Source organism: Malus domestica, chromosome 07 (assembly GCF_042453785.1).
Source record: "Malus domestica chromosome 07, GDT2T_hap1".
NCBI lineage: Eukaryota > Viridiplantae > Streptophyta > Magnoliopsida > Rosales > Rosaceae > Malus > Malus domestica.
This window is the reverse complement of record NC_091667.1, coordinates 11,939,401-11,966,598: the sequence shown is the minus strand read 5'-3', so window position 1 is coordinate 11,966,598 and position 27,198 is coordinate 11,939,401. Positions and strand designations below refer to the sequence as shown.

Below are 27,198 nucleotides of genomic sequence, written 5' to 3'. Positions count from 1 at the left end.
TCCTAGCTTTTTTGCACATTGCAGTTACAAATTAACATTGCCAAGCAATAAATTGATAAAAGGAAGGGGAAAAATACAACCAAGCCACCTATAGACCAACCAAGCAAAACCAGATGCAAACAAATATACAAATAAGCAAACTTCAAAAGATACAACCGCGCAAACCCCTGAAATCCCTCTCTCTGCAACAGACACCCTACCTAAAATTAATCAGAAAGGCCTAATCATGCAATAGTAATATGCAGAGAAATGCACAAATCGGTTTACAATCAAACACTGACCTTCACAAATACTAATTCAAAAATCCTAAATCCCCAAACCAGGAATTCACATAATAATAATAAAATTAAAATAAATAAATAAAACCCTAATTCAGAAATTACCTAATCTTTTGCAGGATGATGGTATGGTAGTGTTTTCGACAGCGGTGATTGGGTGGCGATGGTGAATCGTGATGGTCTGAGCTGCATAACAGCGAGCAAGTGACGAAGAAATCAGAACGTGACAACCTAAGCCTGTTTTCGACGGCGGTTGCGGATTTACGACGCAAGAATTTGAATTTCCATAAACCCACCACTGTAGAAACCCCTAAAATCCCGAGATTTATACCAAAAAAAACATAATTCAACATAATTTGAAAACCGAAGACCAAGGTTAACCGATATTATCACAGCCCGTCCCGGAGTATTATTTTTTGACGGCGTGAAATCACTTAGAGCAAGTCCACCGGAGTGGACATTGCCCAGCACCCAGTCCAAAAAGCAGCCCAGCCCCCTGTCAATTTGCTCCAACCCGCAAAACAGCTTGGCACCCAACCCAAGCCAGGCAATAGGCCAACCCATTTCAGACAGACCTAGAGGCCGGCCTATTTGGTTAGCGCGTGCAGCACACTTGCGACTGGGCGCGAGTAGCAGACAAGGTTGCAGGCGGCGGGCCCCGCTTGTCAGCCCACTTGTGTTCACCCGGAATAGGGCTACGTGGCCCTCTTCAGTGCCGTTGGATTTCCAACGGCTATTTTTTTGTAGACCGTTGGATTTCCAACGGTAAAAAAAAATTAAATTTGACTTTTAAAATGGACCGTTCGATCACAGATCAACGGTCCACGTTTTTTTCACAAAAAATAAAAAAAATAATAAAAAAAGGCCCAACGGTCAGAAATAAGACCGTTGGCCACATGGCAACTCCCTGGCTCTTGGATTTGAATATTTTTCAAATCCAACGGTCCAGATTAATTAATTATATTAAAAATTATTAAAAAAATACATAAAAATTATTAAAAAATACAAAAATATTTTTAAAATATTTTTTTTTTTCTATAAATACATAACCCTCATCTTCCACCTTTACACCACATTTCAATATTTTCTACACTTTCTATACTATTTACATTTCAATATTTTCTACACTTTAAGAGAAAAAAATGTCTTCGTGGAAGCTCATTGAAGATGTTACGTTGTGTGAATGTTGGCTTCACACTACTCATGACCCGATTACGGGTAATGAGATGGATCATGGTTGCAAATAGCATTCATGATTTTGTCGAACAAATTTTGTTGCATTCTAAAACAACGTCTAAAAACATGATCAGGGAATATGCTGTTGGGAATAAAATAATCTTCCATTAGATCTTTACCTCGTTTTTCCCTTTTTTCTATCAAGGTTTGCAGCACGTCTTGGTTTGGCTATCTAACCCACGACTTCCATGACATGACGGGAATGTGAGGCCCTCTGCCTTCTATGGTGATCATCCTCATCCTCCTCCATGAAGAAAGCCTCATCTCCACCTCCACCTTCCTCGAGATTGGCCAATTCTGCCTGTTGTGCCAACAACCTTTTCTGTTGCTCCTGCAACTGTTTATACACTCTCCTTGAAGAAGACATTGTAATAAGAACTCAAGATTTGAAAACGATGAACAAGTATTGTGAGCTAAAAAGAAGGATTGAGCTTGGTGTGAGGATGGATGTAGGGATGTAGGGTTTATATGGACAAAAAAAGAAAGGATGAGGTTCTGGATAATGCCACGTGGCACTACGTGATTGGTTGAAAATCTTATCGAAATCTTGGCTAAATTATTGTAAACCGGAAGTGACACGTGGTGTGTCGGGATTGGTCGAAAATATTATTGGAAATCTATCCACAAAATAATACATTCGGATAATGACACGTGGCATGACGTGATTGGTTGAAAATCTTATCGAAATCTTGGATAAATTATTGTAAAACGGAAGTGACACGTGGCGAGTCGGGATTGGTTGAAAATCTTAGCGGAAATCTATTCACAAAATAATACGTTTGGATAATTGCACGTGGCATGATGAGATTGGTTAAAAATCCTATCTGAAATTAAAACTATTTTATTATTTTATTCTTTTAGAAAAAATTTAAAAATATTTTAAATGGGCTGGATGCCAGCGCATTTTTTCACTGGGTGCCAGCGCATTTTTTTAGGGGTGGAGATGCATTGGCATATTACTGTTCATTGGAGTATGTTACTGTTCCCTGGAGTGGATAAATGGGCTGGGTGCTGGCACAAAGTCCTCAGGGGTGGACTTGCTCTTATATACCCTTAGATGTTGAGTTTCATTGTGGAGTGTGGTTTAGACTTAAGCTTGCGAACCAATTAGTTCTATTCCTAGTTAATTGGACCCAATTAAAAGTAAGATTTTGTTGGTTTTGGTAGGTGACCCATGTGGACACATGATGCGAAAATTATCTTAACACACAAATTAAACCCTCTTGTTGTCAATTGTAGTAAAGAATGTAAGTAGGGATCGTTCTAGGCCGGGGATTAGGAGGGATTGCTAAAACACTTGAAACTGACTTAAATATGTGAAAACAAACTTAAAAGCATGAAATTAAACTTACAAGACTCAAAACAAGGCCACAAGACTCAAAACAGATTATAGAGACTCAAAACTGCCTAAAAACAACTCTAAGGCAGTTTCTGCCACTAACACTAAGTTTGGAAGAAAATTGATTTTATCTTGACTTAAAACACTTAAAAACACAATCTAAAACAAGTACTAACTAATATGACTTTAATAAAATAAGGGGATTTTGGTTTTGGACGAAAATAAGGAAAACAAAACAAGTAAATTAAAGAACTAATGAAATCTACGCGAATTTGAGTAAATTGAATGGATGGAAGGCTAGCTAGGAGGTTCTTCTCCACACATGACATACTTGCATATAAAATGATTTCCAGTTGCTTTTCAATAAACCATGAACCTCAACACCCCAGATTAATTAGGTACGCTTAAATTAATCCTCAGATTTTCCTAATTTCATTGAATTGGATGATTGCATACAACAACCCAAAGCATTCCCCACAAGTTTCCTACATGAATTGCATAATAGAGATACAAGCAAGAATCATTAAGTTCTATGAACATCATAAGCATTGACGAAACACTTGTAACTATGAATTGCATGAAACTTATGCCAAGAATTTACTTAACACGGTTGTGACGAACAACCTTTACTACTTGTGAATATAAGTTCATAACGATTAGATGAAACTCCCTTATATCCTAGCATCATATTTATGCATGGAAATTAAGCGTGCACTCTCAACCAACATACACAAATCAGTTTTAATTCAAATGGATAAGTAAATTGAATTCACAACTTATGAATCACAACTGAAAGTAATCAAATCATATTGCAAGCATGAACATGGTTTCGAATTCCCCCTAGCTAAGGGGGGTTTAGTTTCTCATACTTACAAAGCAATGATAAACAAATTTAGACATTGAAAACAAACGAAAGAAAACACCTAAAAATGCTCCAACAATCCAACTTGAATGGCAAGCACGTCCAAGGGTCCTCATTCTTCTCTTTGTTGCGGCACAAGGTGTGGTTTGATGGATGAGTGGTAAATTATGGTGGTGGATGGATATAGGTGAGTTATGGTGAAGGGTGGATGGGTGGATTGTGTTCTCTCCCAAGGAATGAAAGTGTAAATGTATGGAGTTGTGAGATATGAATGTAGTGTCTTTGGATGGATTTCCCCCAAATTATGGTGAAGGGTGGATGTATTTATAGGCTAGGGAGAGGAGTGTATGGAGTTGTAATGAGTGGATGTAATGGGTGTAGTGGGTGAGTGTTTGGTAATGAGTGGATGTAATGGGTGTAGTGGATGGATGTTTGGAGTTGTAGGTCAACACACTTGCACACACACATGCTGATTTATAGCCTTCAAATCTTCAAAAACGTCCATCCTCATGTCTCCATGCTTGCACTATCCAATCTTGGCTAAAAAATGCTCTAAAATGCTCCAAAATGCACTTTCTTGCCAACTTTGTTATTATGACCTACAAACACACGAAAATAGCTTAAAATACATAATTAACTAAGAAATAACAACACAAATGCACAAGAACAAGCTAACTAAGTCGCATAAATATGCTCCTATCAACACACACACACACCCACTCTCACTCTCTCTCCCGTTGACACACACACTCTCTCTCTCCTCCCTCTCGAGTTTCTTCCCATTTTCCATACAATGTACGGACCAGTTTCAAAACCCCTCGATCACTCACGAATCAAAGCTAAAGTTGGTGTCTTTGAGTTCTTGGCAAGCTAAGGATCACAACCATACCTTTCTTTGCACGTGAAACCCTCGATTTCTAGAAAACCAGATAACCCAGATTCGAGGTACTGTTCATGCACACGTAAATGTGAAGTTTTTATAAGATTTTAAGCCTCTAGGAAGCTTTAAAATGTCTTTACGAAGTTCGAAGAAGAAAAACGAATTGTTTTGGATGTCGGGAAGTCGAGTTTGGCGAGTTTGAAATTTGGCTAGAATCATCGTGCTTTCTCCGGCGAAATCCCGTGATTTTTGGAGCTTGAAATTGGTAAGATTGTGTTCTTCTAGTCCTAAGCTTCATTTTGGTTAAGATTTCATGAAATTTGGTTGAGAAATGGAAGAGAAATGAAGGTTTAAACATTTTCCAGTTTTCCGGTGACGACGGAGACCGGCGAGGTTCACCAGAGAAGAAAGAAGAATATTCCGTCAAAGTTGACGGAATATTCCTAATGGAGGGTAACGGCGTCAGGTAATTTCGACGGAATATTCCTTTATTTGGATGGAATATTCCTTTATTTTGACTGAATATTCCTAAGGGCAGTTAGGGATTCCGTTAGGATTCCCTGCGCGTGTTACCGTGCCTCCGCCTGCTCGTGGTGGCGCATGGGTGATCGGAAAAAATTTCTAAAAATATAGAGATGTTCGTGAGGTTATGTAGATCATGTTGGTGTATTCAAACATCCCATTTGAGCATTGTATGATAAGTTATTAGCTAGTTTTGTCTATGTGATTTAAATAATGTTTATTCAGTTATTTCGCATATAGGTGAGACCTATCCCAAGGACGAGCGCAGTCAAGGGCGGCTCGGGGGCTACAATCCTTCGACATACCAGTGAGTGGGCTTTTGGTTTTAAGTATATATGTATATGCTTGGTATCTTTCCCAGAAAATGCATTTAAATGAGTTATGATTTAAATTGCCATGCCAAATGTCTTACATTTAGAATATGCATATGATGTTTGCATATATATATAATTGTGGTGCTGTGGATGCTCAGGTAAGCCCCAGGTGAGTTTATGAATTGTGAATGTGAATAACGGTTGTGATTAATTGAGAAACATAGAGCTCATAAACTTGCACCCTGGTGTTAGTGATTTAGCCAGAGATATGGTAGGCCTGTATATGATGTCACCTCCCGCACTATACATTGGATCCAATTTAGGTGCACAATCTTGTTGTACAGACCACTATAGGCGGTTCCGACTCGTAGGTGATTAGCGATTTATCGCACAGCTATCATGAGAGCGTAGCATTGAGCATAACTATATTACACCCAGTCTTGTCGTACAGACCACTACAGGTGGTTCCGACTCGTGTGCAGATGTAGTGCCATACAGGTCACCTTCGGTGACTCCGGCTAGATTGACTAATGAGCTATGAATTCAGCCGTACAGACCTCTACGGGGGTTCCGGCTAATATGTTATTATTTTCACCTGAGTTTCTCATTCTATTATATAATTGTCATGGCATACTTGTGAATATGGATATGTGAAGCATGAATTGAGATATATATATATATATTCCATTTCTGGGAAAGTTATACATGTTTTACAGCGAGGGGTTAAAGCATTTGATAAATGAAATGGTTTTGAAAAGCTTTGTTTTTGCCCATTCACACTTTCTGTTTTACGCCCCTCCAGGTTTTAGATAAGCTTATCCGTTGGTGGCTCACGAGGATTGATTAGAGGTTCTGACAGACTATCACAAATGTAGGGCATCTTTAGGTGTCGTTTAATTAGTACTTGTTTTCTGGACTGAACTTAGGCTACTTACGCTCTGATTATGTATTCACACATATTATAGCACTTATCTTAACTAGTACTTTTATGAGTTGGTTTTCAATTATTCGTATTCTCTATTATCATTATTGTTTCCGCACAATGCACATGTCTACGTCACTCTCACGTGACGGTCAACATGCCCTGATTCGGGTTGAGGTGTGTCAGATATAGTAGAATAATTCAACATAATATATGCAAATAGTTTATACCAAATCCAAATTCCTAAAATCCACAAAACACAAACCATAAAATACGTATCAAACATCACATAAATTAGAGAATCCTAAAACAAAATTGAGGTCTAATTCTCTTTTTCACAGAGAAGAAAATCTAAATAAGGATGTCCCCTTGATTAAGCTCTAAACAAAAAAAGGTGTATGATTATATACCTCAAAATGCCAAAGAACCAAGTTCTCACTCCAACGATCCAAAATTCTAAAATTTTGAAACGTAGTAAATCCATTAGCAATTCTCAAACATGCTAAATTTAGACAGAAGGTAAATAACCATAATCCAATAATCTAAGAATGTGTCAATTTAACAACCATAATCCAGTAATCTGGGACAACCACTATCCCTCCCCAACCCCAACACCCCCCCCCCCCCCCCCCCCCCCAAAAAAAAGTTGTTCTGAAGATTGACTACACTTAGTGTCCATTGGGATTTAGGGTATTCTTAGAAGTTTTGCAGTCTTTATTTTTTATCAAGACTTATGCAATAAATTAAACACACAAACATGTATAGACACATAGAATAGATTAAACAGAAACATGTATAGACAGAAACGACCACCTCATCATACAACATTAAAAATAAACCAACCCACAAATGAGTTTGGTTTGCTGCCAAGTTGAAAGCAAACAACAGCAGGAATCGCAAGCACCAAGTTTAAGACATGAGAAAACTCAAACCAGCACGCAACTGAGTTAAATTCAACTACATGGTTCAGTTTCATCGACCCAATTTCATAAAACCATCTACCAAACCAACATCTGTTTTCACTTCATTCAATGGTTAAAGAAAATTTTGGCCAACTCATGTTGAAAAGGAAAAGAATGAATCGCTGATTAGGAACATGGATAATTCATAACTAATTAAATCTAAATGCATCTAATTCAGCATTAATTCAACAATAACTTCTTCTGGTTTCAAGAACTCATCTCTTACATTAGAGGAATATAAACCGCATCTGTAATTACCTAAATGAGGAAAAATTAATACAACCAAATCAATGTTTATTTTGTTCCTGTTCCATCGTTTTCTCGGCAACCAAACAGTTTGGGGAAGGAAAAGGATTGAACCCAATAAGCAAAATCAAAACTTTTTTCTGCCAATTCATTCTCTTCACCCAGAAGAAGATTAAATTGACAGGAGAAAAACAGATAGCATTTTGTGGATTCTTTAAACAGTACCAATTATAATGTTATGTACTCACACCACACCACACTGGAGAGTTCAATTCATTCCAAAGAGAAATTAGAAACCAACAAACTGGGAAAATGGAAGAAAACAAACATCTGTTAAAATTTGAATTTATCATGTCCCCAAAAGCCAAGTCCTCCCACTCGACAGGCAATCTCCGTCGTCAAAACTGTTTTCTAAATATTCCCATCGTCAAAACATGAAAATACGAAGTTGCTAAAAACCTAAAACTCAATCTTCTTCATATATGCACAGAGTAACAGATGATTTAAAAAGAAAATTAAATATAAGCGCATAGCTAATAAAACAGAATAAATATAGAAAAACGCACCTCCATGATTTAGATTCTACGGGCTTTCCAATCAACAATTCCTCCAAATATGAAAACATCCTCTTTAACTGATTCAAAAGGAGCAGTTGTATCATCGATGAGTATTTATCAAATATAACAAAAAATTAACCTTTAATTTCAAAAATGTCACTTTTTATAAAATCATTCAAATATATTCAAAATTTCACCTAAATAGACATAAATACCCTTAAATTTAACAATCAATAAATTAAAGGCTTTTTAGCCAAAATGATTCGTGACATTGATATAACTCCTTAATCTGATTCTTAACAATTAACGATAATCAATAATAGTGTTTTTGAATTTGTCTATCGTGAATCATTTTAGTATTTGTTTGAATTTGTCCATCGTGATCATTTTAGTTTTTTGTGAAAAATCTTTCAATTGCTCTGTTGGTGTGATGATGTGGCGCCACGTGGGTCTCACAAATACAATCATATAATGACATGTGGATTAACTTCGAAAATTATTTTTATATTTAAAATTAAAAATGATATTAATAAGAAAAAAGGCGTTGACGGCATGATTGAAATTTTGCTGCTCCTACTTGCGGTAACCGCCGCGGCGTTCAATGTCGATGATGAGGGGGTCGAAGGGAATAGGGTTGTGGTGGTGGAGTGTAGAAGCAAAAGTTAGATTGGAGCTTGAGGCGACAGTAGCTAAAAAGCCTTTAATTTATTTAACTATTAAATTTGAGGGTATTTGTGTCTAAATAAATTAAATTTTGGATATATTTGAAACTTTTTATAAAAAGTGACATTTTTTAAATTAAGAGTTAATTTTTGGCTATATTTGATAAATACTCTGTATTGATAAGACCTCTGTTCTTAGCACTCTTAGACTCTATCTAGCCATGGGTTATTTGCCAAATTTCCTCCCAAAATTTCCCCCCAAACACCACCCAACCCAAGCTAAAGCATTGGGCTAAAAGCCAAATGCTAAAACTGGGCTAAATTCCCCTCCCCCCCCCCCCCATCTGCATGGACTCGCCCGAAATTGGACCACGCTCGGCCCACCCACTCACGGACGCACCCCACGGGCCTACTTCAAATTTGCTCCCGACAAAGTGGGGGCCCACTGTCAGGCTCCTGTTGGCCACTTCCCCCGAGCCTAACGGCTATATTCCCCATCCGACAGCCATTATTTAAGGACTGTTGGTTGATCCAATGGTCCAGATTCAAATTTAATTTTTAAAAAATATGTTATTTTAAAATACATTGAATTCAACGGCTGAGATCAAATATAATCAAATCTAACGGTTAAAAAAAGATCTAACGGCCCAAATTTAAATCCAACGGCTAAAATAATTAAAAAAATTATTTAACTCAAAACTCACCAAAAAACTCTATAAATACACCTATGTATTTGTTCAAACATCCACACAAAACTCAATTTTCTCCTACAATTCTTCCAATTTATCTTTCTACCATTTCTTTCCATTTCCAAATTGTTTAACATGGCAAGAGAGCATATTAGAGGTCGTAATTGGACCTATGAGGAAGATGTTGCTTTATGCTTGGCATGAGTTTCTGTTAGCGAAAATGGTGCAGTTGGCACAAATTAAAATAAGAAAGTTTTGTGGGATAAAATCATTGCAAAGTTTCAAGAAAACTACAATGGCGGCGGGAGGGACGGTGGTGGTGTTTATGATCAATGGAAGACTATCAACAAAGCATGCACTTTATGGAGGGGAAGCTTGGAGAGAGCCGTGGTTGGCATGGCTGGTGGAAGGAGTGCCACAAAAGTTGTGAGTTTTGTTCTTAGTATTTTATTTGTCATGTACATAATATTATTTTTATGTATTTTTTGCGTAGGGTGACAAAGCAATGGAAATTTACAAGACAAGAGTAACACCAAAAAATCAAGTTTTTAAGTTGCAACATGCTTGGGACGTCCTCAAGGATTGTCCGAGGTGGGGAACCGATGCGGACCAACAATGGGGAAGATTATTTCAGCGTGAAGCCGCACAGACAAATGCCGGAGATGAAGGTGTCAATGAAATGACCCCATCTCCTTCTTTTGCAAGGCCCTCATGAAGAGATAAGCAAAAGGAAGCAAAAAGAAAAGGAAAGTCCCAAGATCCGATGAGTGGACACTTTGCTACCGGAATTGCAAAATTGAACGAAACCCATAGCGCTCGCCAAGAAGAAACGGCCCGAATGCGTTTGCAAATGAAGCAAATCTTGGATAGGGAGCAAGATAGGTTTGAAATTAATTTGATGATGGAGGACCTCAACAAATACACTCCAGAGAGGAAGAAGTTGTAAACAAAAGGAAATTTTGCGAAAGTTTGCCTCAAGGAGTATGTTTCAAGATGATGAATTCTCTGAACCCTATATCCCAAGTCCTGTACGAAGTCCATCACCAAGTGAAGATGGTGGATATGATTATTAAGTTGATGTAGTGTATGAATTATGTGCTTTATTAATTAAGTTTATTAATTTTCGTTTGTATTAAGTTTATGTAGTTTATTAATTATGTGGTTTATGAATTATCGATTGTATTAAGTTTATGCGGTTTATGTATTTTATTAAATTTATGTCTTATTAATTATTGTTTCTATTAATCTAGATGCCTTCAATAATGATTGTACTTATTATTCCACACTTTGATGTAGAATAGATGTCTTCAATAATTCAACCTCCATTCAATAATTTATCCAACGTACTAGACAAAATACTTTGCACAAGAAGACACTTAAATTTATTACTAGAAAATAACAACATAGTACACTTAAAATTATTACATAAATGCTTAATTAATATCATCAACGTTGACCTTCTCGGCGCCATACATGCTCAACCAAATCCTTGCGGAGTGTGTTATGACATTGAGGATCTTGAATTCTATTTAAACGTCTCATATACTCACTCAAGGTGACCCTATCCTGTCGGGTCTCATATGTGGTTGAAGCGAGATATTCAACATCTCTTGCAATAGCTCTCGCATGTGTTGGTTGGTCATCATCCACATCTTCGTCTGAATCTTCTTCAATTTCGATGTACTCATCTTCCACAATCATGTTGTGCAAAATTATGCACGTCATCATGACTGAATGGAGGTCTTCGGTTTGCCAAAATCGTGCAGGCCCTCTAACAATGGCCCATCGAGCTTGCAGGATCTTGAACTCTCTCTCCACATCCTTCCTGTAAGACTCTTGCCTCTGCGAAAATAATTTCTTCTTTGCACTATCGGGATGAGAAAAACTTTTGACAAAGGTAGACAAACTAGGATAAATACCATCAGTTAGGTAGTAACCTAGCTCATACCTATTACCATTTACCTTATACCGAAATTATGGTGCCCATCCATTGACAACATCATCGAACAGAGGAGAAGACCAAAGAACGTTGATATCGTTGTTTGATCTATGAGTGCCGAAGAAAGCATGCCAAATCTATGTGTCGTAAGATGCCACAGCTTCGAGCACGATGATTGGCTTGTTATGACGACCTTTGAATTGGCCAACCCAAGCAGTAGGACAATTCTTCCACTCCCAATGCATACAATCGAGACTTCTTATCATGCCAGGGAAGCCTCTTTTGTTTGCCTTGCGCAAAAACCTCTTCAAGTCTTCACGATTTGGCTTGTGGAGGTATGTGGTTCCATATATGGCTTTAATTACCTTACAGAAGTGCGTCATGTTCTCAATAGCAGTACTCTCTGCAAGTCGGTAATACTCGTCAGTTGAGTCTGCAGAGCACCTATTAGGTAGCATACGAAAAGTAAATGGGAGCTTCTGATAAGGTGATAGACCTTGTCGACCTGCGACATCTATCTTCTTTGCAAAGTAGTGGTCATGATTGATAACTACGTTCAAGATACTTTCAAAAAGCTCTTTCCTCATCCGAAACCACCTCCGAAAATCATGAGCAAGAAATTTTGGATGCTCGATGAAATAATCTTTTATCATTCGGTCATGACACTCTTCTCTATCACGCTGCACAAATGAACGCCCTGTGACAGAACCGCGATGGCTAGATTCACCATGGTGCTCAGATTGCATAAACGAGTTCACAAGTTCATCTTCGGCGTTGAACAATTTTGCATCCTCAATCTCAATCCTTGCTTGGTATTGTGCCATCTGCATTGCCATGCTACGCCTTCTTCTATCACCCATTGATGAGATATTGAGGATTTTTAGGAAACAAAAACTCTTTGAAATTTGAAAGATTGGTGAATATAGAGGATGATTGAAGGTTGAAAGGTTGTGTGATCAACTAATAATGGACATATGTTTATATAGAGGATGATTGATGAAAGTTGAATGGTTGGTGACCCTTGAAAGTTTGGTGTTGAACGGTTGGTGAAAGTTGAAAGTTTGGTGTTGAACGGTTGGTGAATTGAACGTTAGCCTAGGGTTGAAAGATTGGTGAAAGTTGAAGACTTGCTTTGTGGAAAATTTAGTGATTTTTCAATATTTATTGGAATTTAAATATTTTTAGATTAAAATGTTTATAAATTAATTTACGATAGTCTACATATTTATTTAAAAAAAAATTAATTTAAGAAAAAAAATAGCCTAACATAAGTAGGCCACCATTCACGGACGAAATCGAGCAAGCAGAACCTCCACGCAAGTTTAGCATGCCACATTTCACATCCTTCAAAGGAGATGGAGACCCGGAGAGGCATTTGAAGCACTACCGAAGCGCGATGGTCCTTTATCAGAACAACGACAATCTCATGTGCAAGATATTCGTCACCATTCTACAAGGCGAGGCGCAAGATTGGTTCTACACCCTGCCGCCATAAACCATCCGGAGTTTCAACAAACTTTCTTTGGTTTTCACCAAAGAATATTCATCTCATCACTCGATCAAGAAGAAATCCGACCACTTGTTCAACGTCAAGATGAACCCAAAGAAGTCGCTTCGCGACTATGTGAAGAGGTTCAAAGCAAAGAAGGCAAGGATAGTCAGATGCAACGACTCGATAGCTAGAGTAGCCTTCTAAAAAGGACTTCTAGCAAACCACCCGTTGTTCAGAAAATTGATCATCTAACTCTGGCAGACTCTTTTGCTCTAACAGACAAGCATGCACTTTGGGACAAGGCTCACTGATCAAGATGCAAGGACTTGAAAAAAAACCTTACATCACCTCCTTACTATCCAAACTGGAAGCAATGGAGGACATATTCGCATGTTTAACTGTATCTGAAGTAACAATAAGCTCTACCATTATACGAGAAGAGCTGGGGGCTCGACTACCTGTATTCCACAGTTCAAAAGCTCTCCTCAATGCTACCAGAAATTCAAAAGCTAACTTTGGCAATAGTTGTTGCAACCCCGAAGCTCAAGTTTTTCCTTCAGACGCACGTAGTCATCCTCATGACACACTATTCTGCCCAATCAGATGCGCAACGATAAAGGCATAGACACTGGTAGATGCAAAGTTTTCTGACGAAAGCAACAACTCGGCCCAAAAGGTGCGCCAAGGGCAGACGAACACTAGAATGACACACTCGGAAGTAAGTTTTGTCATCGCCGCCCCAAAAGATTATACATAGGAGCAACATATACCAGCAGTTGAACACCACTTCCTGTTATGTGTCACACAACCCCAGCTGACCCTTGTTCCATAATTCAACTCTAGAGTGGCCCAATACTGGCAGTTGAGCATTTCCTGCTACGTGTAATATGGCCCCAGCTCCACAGCTCCCTACCACGCCTTCACAATGCAATAGGGCGACCTAACGATAGCTTCACGACTTCTTACTGCGCATTCACGCCTAACCTAGGCGACGCAATAAAACAGCCCAACGACGCCCCGGAGGTAGCCGAGCACGCCCTAGCCGCGCCTGCTCTACCCAACTACAAAGGTTTAGGAGAACACGTGGTCCTTGTCACCCTAGACAATTCGATGCCTGAGCAGTCGATCACTCTAGGCTTCAAAGCATCTAACAAGACGATCATCGACTGCCTCAAGAAATCCCTCACTGACAAGAAGGGAAAATGGCCATACGAACTCCCCGGATGTATATAGGCATATCGCACCACCAAAAGACAAGTAACCGAACAATAAGGAGATGGCCACAAGCTTAAATCTGGCAGAGGAGAAGCGCGAGCATACCATCACCCGTATCGCAGCCTACCAGCAGCAGCTCCTCTCCAGCTACAACAAAAGGGTCAAAATCCAACAGTTCCAACCTGGAAATCTAGTCTTTAGAAAAACCTTCATCACTGCTCGTAAAGAATGCTCCAAAAAGATGGATCCTATCTGGGAAGGTTCGTATAAGACCAATAGAGTAGGCGACAAGAGTAGTTACACCCATGCCACCAAGAACAACAAAGAGATCAAAAAGCAGTGGAATGCCTACGATCTAAGGAAGTGCCATGTGCAACCTCCCGCAACACCAAAGCCCGAAGACTCAAGCAGCTCGATGGGCACCACCTCACCAACCGAGGATTATCCAGTTATTATGCAGTTCCTACCTTACAGCTAAAGTTCTCGTTCTTTTCACTCGTTTTTCAATGAGGAATTCAAAAGTAATCTACAACTTGGCTCGGCTGCATGCTTACAACAACTGATCACTCCTGCACTTCAAAAGAAGATCGCGCCCTTCTTAGGGACTCATCGCAGGAATTACGCCCCCTGAGGGACCAACCATGCTCTCCAGTGTGATAGGGTAAACCAATTCCCCGACACCCACATAGGTCTGCTCTCCAGTGTGAAAGGATAAACTAATTGCTCTCTAATGCGAGAGGGTAAACCAATTCCCTAACACCCACATGAGTCTACTCTTCAAGGCAGGATGATAAACTTACACTCTAAATATCCAAACATGGATAAGCCGGGCTGCCCTGGTATAACTAAGTGCACGATGGCTTGTGCCAGGATTCCTAGAAGTAGCCACAATGACCTTTTTCAAGGCTTAGCTAGCTGAAGGATTTTAGGTCTCTTGGCTTAATTCGCTGGAAACCGGGCCCTAGAGACGGAGGGGGCACATTACGCAGTACACCTTACAGACGGCTACCCTCGAACCTTAAAGCTGCTACCGAGGGCACTAAGGTAGCCTACGGTTTTCGGAAGACTGCCAACAGTTTGCCCTTCGAGCAGTAAAGCCGCGCTAGACTTATACAACCGCACATTCATGTGAAAGGTTAAACAAGCTAACGTGCATATACGAAACTTCATCCACTGCCGACATGCTGCATAGTCGATAAGTTTCACCTTTGCTAAGCGTGGAACAACCTGCACCAAGTCCTAAAGTGTTGTGATACTTGTTACGCAACCTATGAAATTAGAGAAAGCCAAAGTTAACAGCCTAGTGGTCACGCGGTCTTGTCTGCTTTTGTAAGTAAGGCGTCTGGCTGCTAACCCTATGGCTAATAACTTTGCAAAGTTCTACACCAGCACCTACGGTTGCATAAGCTACGAGGCATGTCTGCTTATAGAAAAGTAGTACGCCTGCCACTGGTCTATAAAGTCTAAAGGTTAGGGTATGAACAAAAGAAGTGAAGATGAAGAAAAGCGAAGGAAACATGTTTATAAACAACTAGCAAAGGCCGAATGAGTTCAAGCAAAACAAGAGCTACAAGGAAAAACAAAGAAAATCCTAAAGCTTACCTAGAAGACTACACTTCAGCTGTTTGGGCATCCCACGACTACTCGGTCGCCACACCTTCAGCAGCCGCGACACTCTTAGCAGCGGTATCATCCAACGTTTCACCCCCAGCTGCCCCAGCTTGGGCACCAACTTTTCCAATTATTTCACTAATGGAAGCCTTAAAAGTAAAAGCAAGCAAGTCTTCTAGATAGATAAAGAAAGTCTCGAAACCTCGAGCCCATCATTCCCACCCTTCAGCTGCTCATTCTCCTTGAGCAGATCAACACGGAAGCGCTACAGCTCATCCACTTCTTTCTTCAGACTTTCGTTGATCTGTACACCTTGAAGTTCCAACACTTGGGGTTCAAGCCTATCAACGATTCTCTTGAAGTGGATCACTTGATTATAAGCAGCAATCAACTCTTCATTCTTTACATAAGCAACGAAATGAAGCTCAGAAATTGCAAACTCAAGATCTTGAATCTGAGGTATGTAACATCCAATCTCCTTCTCTGCACTTTCATACTTAACTTAGATCGCGTCAAGCCTAGTCTTCAAGTCAATGATCTCTTGGTGAGTGGTCTCAAACTACAGAGAATTGGAGGTAAAGATAGACCCTTTCAAATCGACTAGCTCAGATTCCAACCTCTCGATCTTCTCGATAAAAGAATAAGCTTCGGCTGCCACAACCTTTGCCACCTCCTTAGCAGCCTTGGTATCCTCTTGGTCAAAGAGCATAGACTCTGCTGCTAGAATAACTATCTTCTGCATCATTGCAAGTAGAGCAATCTTCATATACTCAGCCATATGCTTTGCAAAGGAACTTGGGTAAACAACCCTTCTAACGCCATCGACAAACTTGGCATAAGCGTCTATGTTTTTAAGCAGATCTGGTTTCAAAAGCACACAGATCTCAACAGCCTCCCAAGAAGCAAGCTTTGTGGATTTCTCACAGTTGCCCATGCGAGTAGTCTCCTCATTCTCAGCAGCAAGAGAAATAAGCCTTGGCACCACTTTAGTAGCAGAATCCACCTTATTGCTCTTCCTAATAGCAAGCCTCTCCAAAAGGTGGATCAGACTTAGCTCGCAATGGACATCTTGGTACAAACTTCGGCATTGGGGGCATGACAGGACCTTTACGATGAGTAATCCTATCAGCAGTTGTACTAGCCATTCTCGACATGGTAGGTGCCATAGGCTTAGATCTAGAGGCGGGGAAGATCTCTTTTTTTCCATCTCATTTGTAGTAAGCTCCACGATAGCGATCAGACAAGCTAATGCATCCGCCTTGATCCTCTTTACATCCTCTTTGGGGAGCAGCCCACATTTCTCTTGGCGAAGAAGACTAAGCAGCCAACGACATTCATGGTACTCAGCAGGAGAGCTCAACCCATCATTCTAACAGGCAGAAGGCCTGCATGCACAGCATTCCAGCAGCCTATGAGGCCCGCAACCTCCTCATTTCTCTTAATCACCGGCCTGGCTCGCGTCAGGTCTAAGAGCCCAAAGGACATGAGCCATGTGGCCCCAGTTGCGCAAGTTGCCCTTGGCTCTAGCCAAGCCGAGTAGCCCAAGCAATGGTCTCTGCCACAACACCTCATCGGCCCATGCTAGCCGACGTGCCACACCACCCTGACGGCTGCCCCGTGACAGCAATATCCAAGAAGAAGACATGGAAAATTAAAATTTTCTTACCTCGGTGCGGCGCGGAGAAGATGATGAAAGCAACGAAACACGGTTCTTTGCACGGGCAAGATGTAGAAGATTGCTAGAGGAGGGGGAAAAATATCCTCTAAGCTCTCTCTCTCTTGTAGGGTAGAATAAATCACTCTCCAAAGTTGATTTAATAACCCACTTAAGGTGGACTTAAAAATAGGAAACAAGCCTATGTTTTCTAAAGCAAGAAGATCTCTATACCTACTGCCTTTTCCTGTGAACAGCCCAACAGGTGTGGGGGCATTTGTGGAGCCAAAAATAATCACAAGGCGACACATGGATTTTTGGGTAAAAATGACAAAATTACCCTCGAGGCACACCGAAATTCCTACACGCGAGCAATGGACAATCATCCTTCAATCAAGTCAAAAATGCCCAAATAGGTATTTATTTTTCAACCTATTTCATCCATGCTCATCAAATCCTCTCCACAAGGTAACCCCTAAAATATGCCTTTTAAATTATGTTAATTGGCTAATTAATGGATTTATTACCTAATTAATCTATTAATGGCCAATTAAACTACCAATTACACCCAAAAAATACATAAAAGGCCGGTCACCTTCTCTCCCAAGGGGACCAGCCATGCCCTATATATACTACCCCATTTTCTCTAGAAACCTAAGTCTTCACTCTTGCTAAAATTCTCCAAAATTCTCAAACACTTTTCTCACAAAATTCTAACTTCGGCATCGAAGGTTCTTCGGCTAAAGCCCCCTCCCATTCATCATGGGCGCGTGAGACTTTTGACCTTGACCTAAGGTGTTATTTGTTTTGTAGGTGCAATTTTGTCCAAGATCAAGAGGAAGAAATTTGCATCCACAGTAATGATGCGAAAATTAACTTAACACACAAATTTAACCCTCTTTTGACAATTGTAGTATAAGTATAAGTAGGGATCGTTCTGGACCGGGGATTATGAGGGCTTGCTAATGACCTCTAAACTGACTCAAAAACATAAAACTAAACTTAAAAACACTTAACAAGACTCACAAGACTCAAAGCAAACTTAAAATACTCAAAACAGCTTAAAACAACCAAATAAACTTAAACTAGACACTAGAAATGACTTTGGATGAAAATTGACTTTTACTTGAATCAAAACACTTAAAAACACAACTAAAATAGATTCTAACTAATTAGACACACTAAAGTAAAGGGGGATTGAGTTTTGGATGAATTGGAAATAAAAACAAGTAACTAAAACTTAAGACAGATTTTGGACGAAGTTGAAACAAATAATCAAGTATGAAAACTAGACGGATCGTAAAATGAATTTGGGAAATAAGATGATGGATGGGATAGCTAGAGGCTTTTTCTCCATACATGACATGTATGCAAACAACTCGATTTCCAGTTACTACTTCATTGAATTATGAACGACAATACCCCAAATTAACTGTGACATCACTAGTTAACCCTCAGATTTTCCTTGTTTTATTGGATTGGATGACATCATTCAACAACCCAAAATATTCTTCAAAAGTTCCCTACATGACATCATGTCACTTATGCTAGAATTAAACTTAACGTGATCGTTTATAAGCGACCTCCACTACTTATGAATATAAGTTTGTAACGATTATGTGAAACTTTCTTATATTCTAGCATCGGATTTATGCATGCCAATTAAGTGTCGACCCTTAATCAACAAATACAAATAAGTTATCAATCAAATAGTTAAGCTAATTGCATTCACAATTCAAGAGTTCATAACTGGAATTTATCAAATCATATTACACACATAATCATGGCTTTGAAATCACCCCTAGCTAAGAGGGGTTTAGCCACTCATGTTCACAACAAAATGAAAGAAAATGAATTTAAACATTGGAAACAAAAGAAAGAAAACACCTAAATGCTCCAACGATCCAAGTTGGACAGCAAGCACGTCCAAGCACTTTCCTTCCTTTCCTTTGATACGGCACAAGGTGTTGGTGAGTGTTTGAAGGTTTGTTTGTATGGAGGAATGGATGTGAAGATGAATGGATGTGTTTGGATGAAGGTTGTATTGAAATGGGGATGAATGATCAAGCAAAAACTAACCCAATTTATGTTACACACTTCCTTTTATAGAGGAAGTGCATGGCAATGGAGGGGAACATGGAGTGGTGTAGCAATTGAGTGCAATGATTCAATATAATGATGCATGAAATCTGAAATGATGGAGGGAACAAGGAATGGTGTAGCAATTGAGTGCAATGATTCAATGTAATGATGCATGAAATTTGAAATAATGAAAGGGACAAGGGTGATTATGCATGGCATGGGTGGAAAGGTGAGCAAGTGGTGAATCAATGAGTGCAAGGAGGTGAAAGGATATTGTGCACATGGTTGACAAAGGAAAGGAAGTGGAATGATGCAACAAATGAGTCAATGGAGGGAACATGGATGATGATGCACGGCATAGGAATCTAAAGGGAGTGCAATGGTGGTGCACGGTAATGATGGAAAGGTGAATGGTGGTGTGATACCCCTTTGTGGCTGAGCTCTTTGTCCTTTTTACATTAATTCTTCTCTCTTTAACACATTCCTAGCCTTTTTAGTCTTCAATTTTGTCCATCCACCTTGCTCCATGCATGTGTTATCCATTCCAAGCCCAAAACTGCTCCAAAATGAACCAAAATGCACCTTATTGCTTTATAAGGCCTATGGACCTACAAACACACGAAAATAGCTTAAAATACATAATTAACTAAGAAATAACAACATAAATGCATGAGAACAAGCTAACCCAGTCGCATAAATATGCCCCTATCAAGTAACATCTTGAATTCTTAGTAATATACAACATATTCTAAGGTTCTTGTGATATTCATATTCTCTTTGAACTTAATGGATTCTATTTCGTTAACTTGAGTAAACGTCATGCTAGGTTGCTTGATAGAATACTTGTAATGAGGGAAACATCATGCACTTTACATATCTTAGAGAGAATCAATATAACATAATCTACATGCCATGGATGTGTTATGAATGTCTTCATTCCAATTGCTTGGAATTGTAAGCTCGTATTATAATGTTGGTTGATGAATGTTTAGTCGTGGATTACATGCTCTAACTTGACTCATATTTGATTTTAAAATCCATTCTTAATTTTGTTGATTTTATTATTAAATTTTCTATTTAATACCAATTCAAAACCAAATCAAATCTTTTTAAATGTGTGTTTGTGTGTTGAGATGCAAAGTAATAAACAATCTTCAGTGGGATTGACTGTTGCTTGCTTACTATACTATTAACATCTTTGTGCACTTGCAAGGTTAAAGCTTAGAAACTTTAGTAATCTTTTAGGTTGCTAAGGTGGGTAACAAAACAGGTCTCAAGTTCGAATCCTCTTACTTTATTAAATAAAAAAGAAAAAAAAAGGTTGTTATTGACACTAAAAAAAATCATTATGCACTCCACATTTTTTATATTTAAAAAGAAAGATACACATACAAAGAGTGAACAATTACATTTTTGAAGTGCCAATTGTTATGACATACGTTATAATACATGTATAATTGTGTAAATCCTCAGTAGAAATAGATTAGGTATCCTTTGGGATCTAGAAGATCTTGTTGGAGCAATGTTAGAAAATATGAAAATAATAAAAGAATTTCAATGTTAATAATCATAGGTAAATTCACAACAACAATTATGTATGAGATTAATATAAACAACTAGAGAGAAAGTTAGAAAAACTGACAAACTTGGAGATTGAGGCATGCATAAATGCAAGTTCTAAATGCATGATTTCGCCCCTACTCTTGTACTTGTAATTTGGTAGGCGTCTGTCTCCCATAATTCAACAATCTAAGCACTTCAATCTTCGGACTCTGGCAAACTTTATATTTTTCCTACTCTCAAGACACAACTCAGAATTTGACAAACGAAGAATGAGAGAAACAAAGTGGGGAAACCCTATTTCTCAAGAGTAAGAATTAACTCTAATTTTCTATCATTTAATACCAATGGTTTCATGGGTTGATATAGAGCCCAATTACTATCTATTAAAGAAATGAACTTTTCATCTATAAGCATACATCATTTCGTAAGGGAATACACCTAAACAACATAACCTTTCTAAGAAATACATTTAACACTATTTTTCATTCAATTATTAAAATTATATGTTACAATATTTCATATATATTATAATATACAATTTCCAACACATCTTTTCTAATAGACTTTGTATTACTTGGAGAGCAAGTTTCTCTCCTCCTTATTACTATAAATAAGGGCACAAGTACTGGGGAATAACACATAATTCCTCAAGCCTATTCTCCACTCTCTTTCTCTCTATGTTGCACGGTCACGACACACTATCAGCACGCTCTTAATGTTGTGCTATAGAGAGTTTGTTCTTCAATCAAGGGAGTATTATGTTTTAATCATGTTTTTTTATGATTAAAATTTGATTTTATTGAATTCATATAATTTTATTGATCAATTTATTTTTCTTGTGTTAAACGTAATACAAGCCTTGAAGAAGTAAGCCGAAACCCTAAGAAAGAATTTCGACAAACTCTGTTCACAATATTCATCACGCAATCTAGGTTCTTCCAAAATAACGATGTTTATTTTGATATTTTTTTAGCCTTCATTGCATGAACTTTCACCAAAATGCAGGACTCAACTTTACGATTTACGAATTTTAGATTCTATATAAATTGTTTATGCATTATATTCATAAAATTGCTATTATGTGAATTAAATATGTGTGAATAAATAAAGAAAAAGGAAAGAAAAATAGACAAAAAGAAGAAGGGAATATTGAACCCTAGCTTGCGCTGGAGCCGCGACTCAAAGTCATGGTCAGCACCGAGCCGAGTTGCAAGCCGAGCCATGGAGCCGTGCTCCCAAGCTCACATAGCCAACGACGACATTTTGCGTCGTCTTCCCTAAAAATCCCTTGGGCCTATTATGATAATGATTAGTTTAATTATAATTAGTGACTTAGTTAGTTAAAAGATGCTCATGTGCTGGTAATTATGAGAGTTTGTTAGTAATGCCAGCTGGCAGAGTTTGTTTAGAGCACTTTATATTCGGCCTACCATGGCTTTTACTACTAACTGTCATCTTCTTCCTTTTTTTTCCATTACCCTTCTTCCTCCTTCTTCTATTAACATTTCACCTGCACAATTGGTTAAGGTTGAATGAGGTTATATCATTGGTATCATCCAATTTCTCCTGGGTTACCCTTCCTTGTATACCACGACACACCACCACCGCTCGTTTTTCAGTCATGGATGATGGAGTTGCAGCGTTAGAATCTTCTGTCGCTGCAGTTCCGACAATGATTTCGTCCCTTTCTAAGGCAGTCGATGCCAAAAGTGATGGCATACTTTGATTAGTTCCGTCGCAAACTTGCTTATGGAGGAGGGCGTGCATCCTCATCTGAGCCAGCTCTAGTGTACACTCCAGTGGCCGCCAACTCCTCATTTCATGGATGGCGAAGATCCACTCGCTCGGATTTACAAATCGAGGCAATTTTTTCACTACCACAACACACTGGATGCCCAGAAAGTTATTATAGTCTCATTTCATCTTGAATGAGAGGCACTGCAATGGTTCATCTGGTTTGACTGCATCAATTCCACTCCTCACTGGCCTGAGTTTACTAAGACATTCTGGAAGGAGTTTAGACCTTCTAAATTCGAGGATAGTGCTGAATCCTTGTTTAAGTTGAAGCAAATAGGTACCCCCAAAGACTATATTGCTGAATTTCGAAGGTTGGCAAATAGAACTTCTGATTTTGGTCCTATTTTACTTACGAGTTGCTTCCTGGGTGGATTGAGGCGTGAATTAAAGTTTGATGTCAAATTGCTTAAGCGTATTACTCTTCATGATGAAATTGCCCTTGCTATTCAATTAGATGAAAAATTGTCTGAGCTTAGGCCTTCAAACACAAAGTTTCCCCAGCTTATTAGACATGCTCATACACCACTAGCCTTACCACATGCCATACCCAGAAATAGGCAAGTAAGACTACCTTTTAAGAAGTTGACCCCCTGCTGAAGTGCAACGCAAGAAAGAGAGATGTAAGTGCTGGTTCTGGTAGCACACATAACTTTGTGGACTTTAGACTAATGAAACACCATGGTTGGTAGCTTAATCCCACCAAGCCCTTTGATGTCATGATAGCAGATAGAGGGAAAGGTAGGAGTCAAGGGTGTTTTAGAAAAGTAGATTCATAAAAAGGGGGTTATCAGTGACGTTCAAATTTTTTTCTCTACCCTTAGGAGGGTGTGATGTGGTTCTTAGAGTGCAATGGCTTTCCACAATGAGCCCTGTGTTGTGGGACTTTCAATTGCTTACAATGGAATTCTCTGTGGGTCAAAACCAGTTCAAGTTGTATCACAGATACCCTACACCACCACCTGTGCAGGAGATTACATTTCACCAGCTTAACAAAGAGTTTTGTAATTCAAACTTGGGTATGTTTCTTTACTCTGTGGATGCCAATAAGAATGAAGACCAAACATTAGACATTGAAAAATTAAGTGAATTGGAAGCTTTTTTTGGAAAGCTTTCAAGAGGTTTTTATGGTTCCTTTTGCACTACCACCCCAGAAAGAATATGACCATCGAATCCCATTAATCCCTGGAGCTAAGCCACCAAATATTAGGCCATACCACTATGGTCCTTTGCAAAAAACTGAGATAAAGAAAGCAGTGCAGGAATTACTACAAGCTAGTTTTATCAGACCTAGCCATAACCCTTTCTCATTTCCAGTGCTTTTGGTTAAAAAGAATGAAGGTACATAGAGACTATGCATGGATTACAAGGAACTCAAATAATTAACAATCAAAGACAAATACCCCATACCTTTGATAGATGATCTATTAGATGAACTATTTAGAGCCAGGTACTTTACAAAGTTAGACCTGAGGTCAGGTTATCACCAAATTAGAATGGATCCTAGGGATGTGGAGAAGACAGCCTTTAGGACTCATGAGGGTCACTATGAGTTCCTAGTTATGCCATTTGGGCTAACTAATGCTCCTGCTTCTTTTCAAAGTTTGATGAATGATGTTTTCAAAGCTCACTTGAGGAAATTCATCCTAGTCTTCTTTGATGATATCCTAATTTACAGTAAATCATGGGAATAACATTTACAACACCTGCTCATTACTCTTGAGCTTTTCAGCAAATATAAGCTTTATGTGAAGAAACATAAATGCAGTTTTGGTCAACCTCATGTGGAGTACTTGGGGCATATAGGCTCAAGTGAGGGAGTAGCTGTTGATCCCAATAAGTTGAAGGCTATTGTGGAATGGCCTATACCTACAAATGTGAAGCAACTCAATGGTTTCCTTGGTTTGATTGGCTATTATAGGAAATTTGTCCCTGGTTATGGAAAAATATGCCAACCATTGTACCAATTGACTAGAAAAGATGGCTTCAAATGGTCTCCTGTAGCAGAAGAAGCTTTCAATCAGCTCAAACAGGTTATGGTATCCCCTCAGGTCTTAGCACTGCCAAATTTTTCTCTACCATTCGAAATTGAGTGTGATGCATCAGGCTATGGGATAGGGGCAGTCCTACATCAATAGGGAAGACCTGTAGCATTCACTAGTCATGCACTAAGTCCAAAGAACTAGGCATTTTCTACTTATGATAGGGAGCTTATTGCCATTGTCAATGCAGTGAAGAAGTGGCACAATTACTTGCAAGGCTGCCATTTTGAATAAAAGCTTATCACAATAGTCTTAAATTCTTCTTGAAATAGAGAGCTAACACACTATTCCAGCAAAAATGGGTGACGAAGTTGTTGGGATATGACTATGAGATACAATATAAGCATGGGGTTGAGAATGTAGTAGCTGATGCTTTATCTAGACCACCTAGTTCTGGTTCTTTGCCTACTAATTCTGATGAGGTTGAAAATGAAAATTTGGAGTGCAAGACTATCACTTATCCCTACTTTGGTTGGATGGATGACTTGAGAAGAAATAATGAGCAGGATAAGTGGATTTCTCAGAGAATCCAAGAAGTTCTTACCAATGCCACTATTGGGAATAACAGCTTGAATCTTCAATTGCCTAAGTTTCAGGTTAATAATGGCTTTCTGAGGTACAAATCAAGGATTGTCATTAGTCCTACATCCCCATGGAGATAAAAACCATTTGAGGAACACCACTCAACTCCCATGGCAGGTCACGAAGGGGTTCTCAAGACCTACCAAAGAATTAAAAAAGGGTTTTATTAGGTGGGAATGAAGAAGGATATTAAAACATGGGTGGCTGAATGTAGAACCTACCAGCAAAATAAGTATGAAACTGTATCTCCTCTTGGGCTACTCCGACCTCTTTTAATACCTCAGCAAGTTTAGGTAGATATTAGCATGGATTTTGTGATAGGTTTACCTCTATGTAAAGGGAAGTCTGTTATCATGGTTGTGGTTGACAGGTTAACCAAATGTGCACATTTTATATCTTTGTCCCATCCTTATACTACTGCCATTGTGCCTCAAAAGTTTGTGGAGCAAGTGTTTAAGCTCCATGGTATGCCAACCACTATAGTTAGTGATAGGGATGTTGTGTTTCTCAGTTCTTTTTGGAAAGAGTTTTTCAAACTCCATGGTTCAAAGTTGTGCATGAGCTTAGGATACCATCCTCAAAGTGATGGTCAAATGGAGGTAGTTAATAGGTGTTTAAAGATATATCTGAGATGTTTCACAAGCAACCAGCCTAAAAAGTGGTTACAATGGCTTTCTTGGGCTGAGTGGAGCTACAATACCTCCTTCCATACTTCTGCAAAGTTCACACCATTTGAAATGGTTTATGGTTATCCACCACCACACTTAGTTTCTTTTGAAGTAGGAACAGCTAAGCTGGAAATAGTTGAACAAGGTCTAATGGCCAGGGATAAATTACTGTCAATGCTCGAAACCAATTTGTTTGTGGCTCTCAGAATAGAATGAAGTTATAGGCTGAAAAACACGAGTCATAGGGAGTTTGAAATAGGGGACTGGGTTTATTTGAAATTGGTGCCATATCAGCTGCAATCGCTTGCTTCCCATTCATACCACAAGCTGCATCTTAAGCACTATGGACCATTTGAAGTGAATGAAAGAATTGGCCTAGTAGCATATAAGATTCAGCTGCCTGAAGGTTGTAAGATCCATCCTGTTTTCCATGTGAGTTGCTTGAAAAAGCATTTAGGAAACAAGGCTGCAGTGGTTCCAGTATTACCCCAAGTCACTAAAGATGGAATTGCTCCCACATATCCTGCAGCAGTGTTGCAGAGGAGAATATACAAGAAGGGTAATGTTGCGGGAGTGCAACTGTTGATTCAATGGGCTAGCAAAGACGAAAGTGAAGCTACTTGGGAGGACTACGAATAATTTGTGTCACAGTTTCCAAATTTTCAGTTTTAAGTTGTTATTTTTCAATTGCTTAAAGTTGTAATTCTAGTTTCAAGTTGTAACCTTGAGGACAGGGTTGTTCTTAAGGGGTAGGCAATGTTATGATTATGATTAGTTTAATCATAATTAGTGACTTAGTTAGTTAAAAGATGCTCATGTGTTGGTAATTAGGAGAGTTTATTAGTATTGCCAGCTGGCAGAGTTTGTTTGGAGCACTTTATATTCGGCATACCATGGCTTTTTACTGCCAACGGTCATTTGAATTAAATAGAATATATCCAAAAAAATATAGGAAAACTAATGAAAAGGGCTTGAAAACTTTGAGTTTTAATGATAAGGACAAAATAAAGGGTAAAGTGAATAGTACAGGATTGACTTTTTAGTGTAAAAATGTGGTTTTTCGTTAAAGTGAACAGTACCGGATGCT

General features: G+C 38.8%; 2 protein-coding genes across 2 annotated transcripts; one reads left to right on the top strand and one right to left on the bottom strand.

The window, feature by feature from the left end:
• Positions 1-10,915: 10,915 nt before the first annotated feature.
• On the bottom strand, positions 10,916-12,268 carry LOC139197701 (uncharacterized). Its single transcript, XM_070825653.1, has 2 exons — positions 11,712-12,268; positions 10,916-11,417 (listed from the first exon to the last, which is right to left on the bottom strand). Exons 1-2 carry the CDS (start codon positions 12,266-12,268, stop codon positions 10,916-10,918), a joined length of 1,059 nt encoding a protein of 352 aa, XP_070681754.1.
• An 11,416-nt stretch (positions 12,269-23,684) lies between these two features.
• On the top strand, positions 23,685-26,750 carry LOC139197700 (uncharacterized). The gene is made up of 5 exons (XM_070825652.1): positions 23,685-23,838; positions 24,626-24,858; positions 25,134-25,477; positions 25,814-26,042; positions 26,406-26,750. Exons 1-5 carry the CDS (start codon positions 23,685-23,687, stop codon positions 26,748-26,750), a joined length of 1,305 nt encoding a protein of 434 aa, XP_070681753.1.
• The last annotated feature ends 448 nt before the right edge of the window (positions 26,751-27,198 follow it).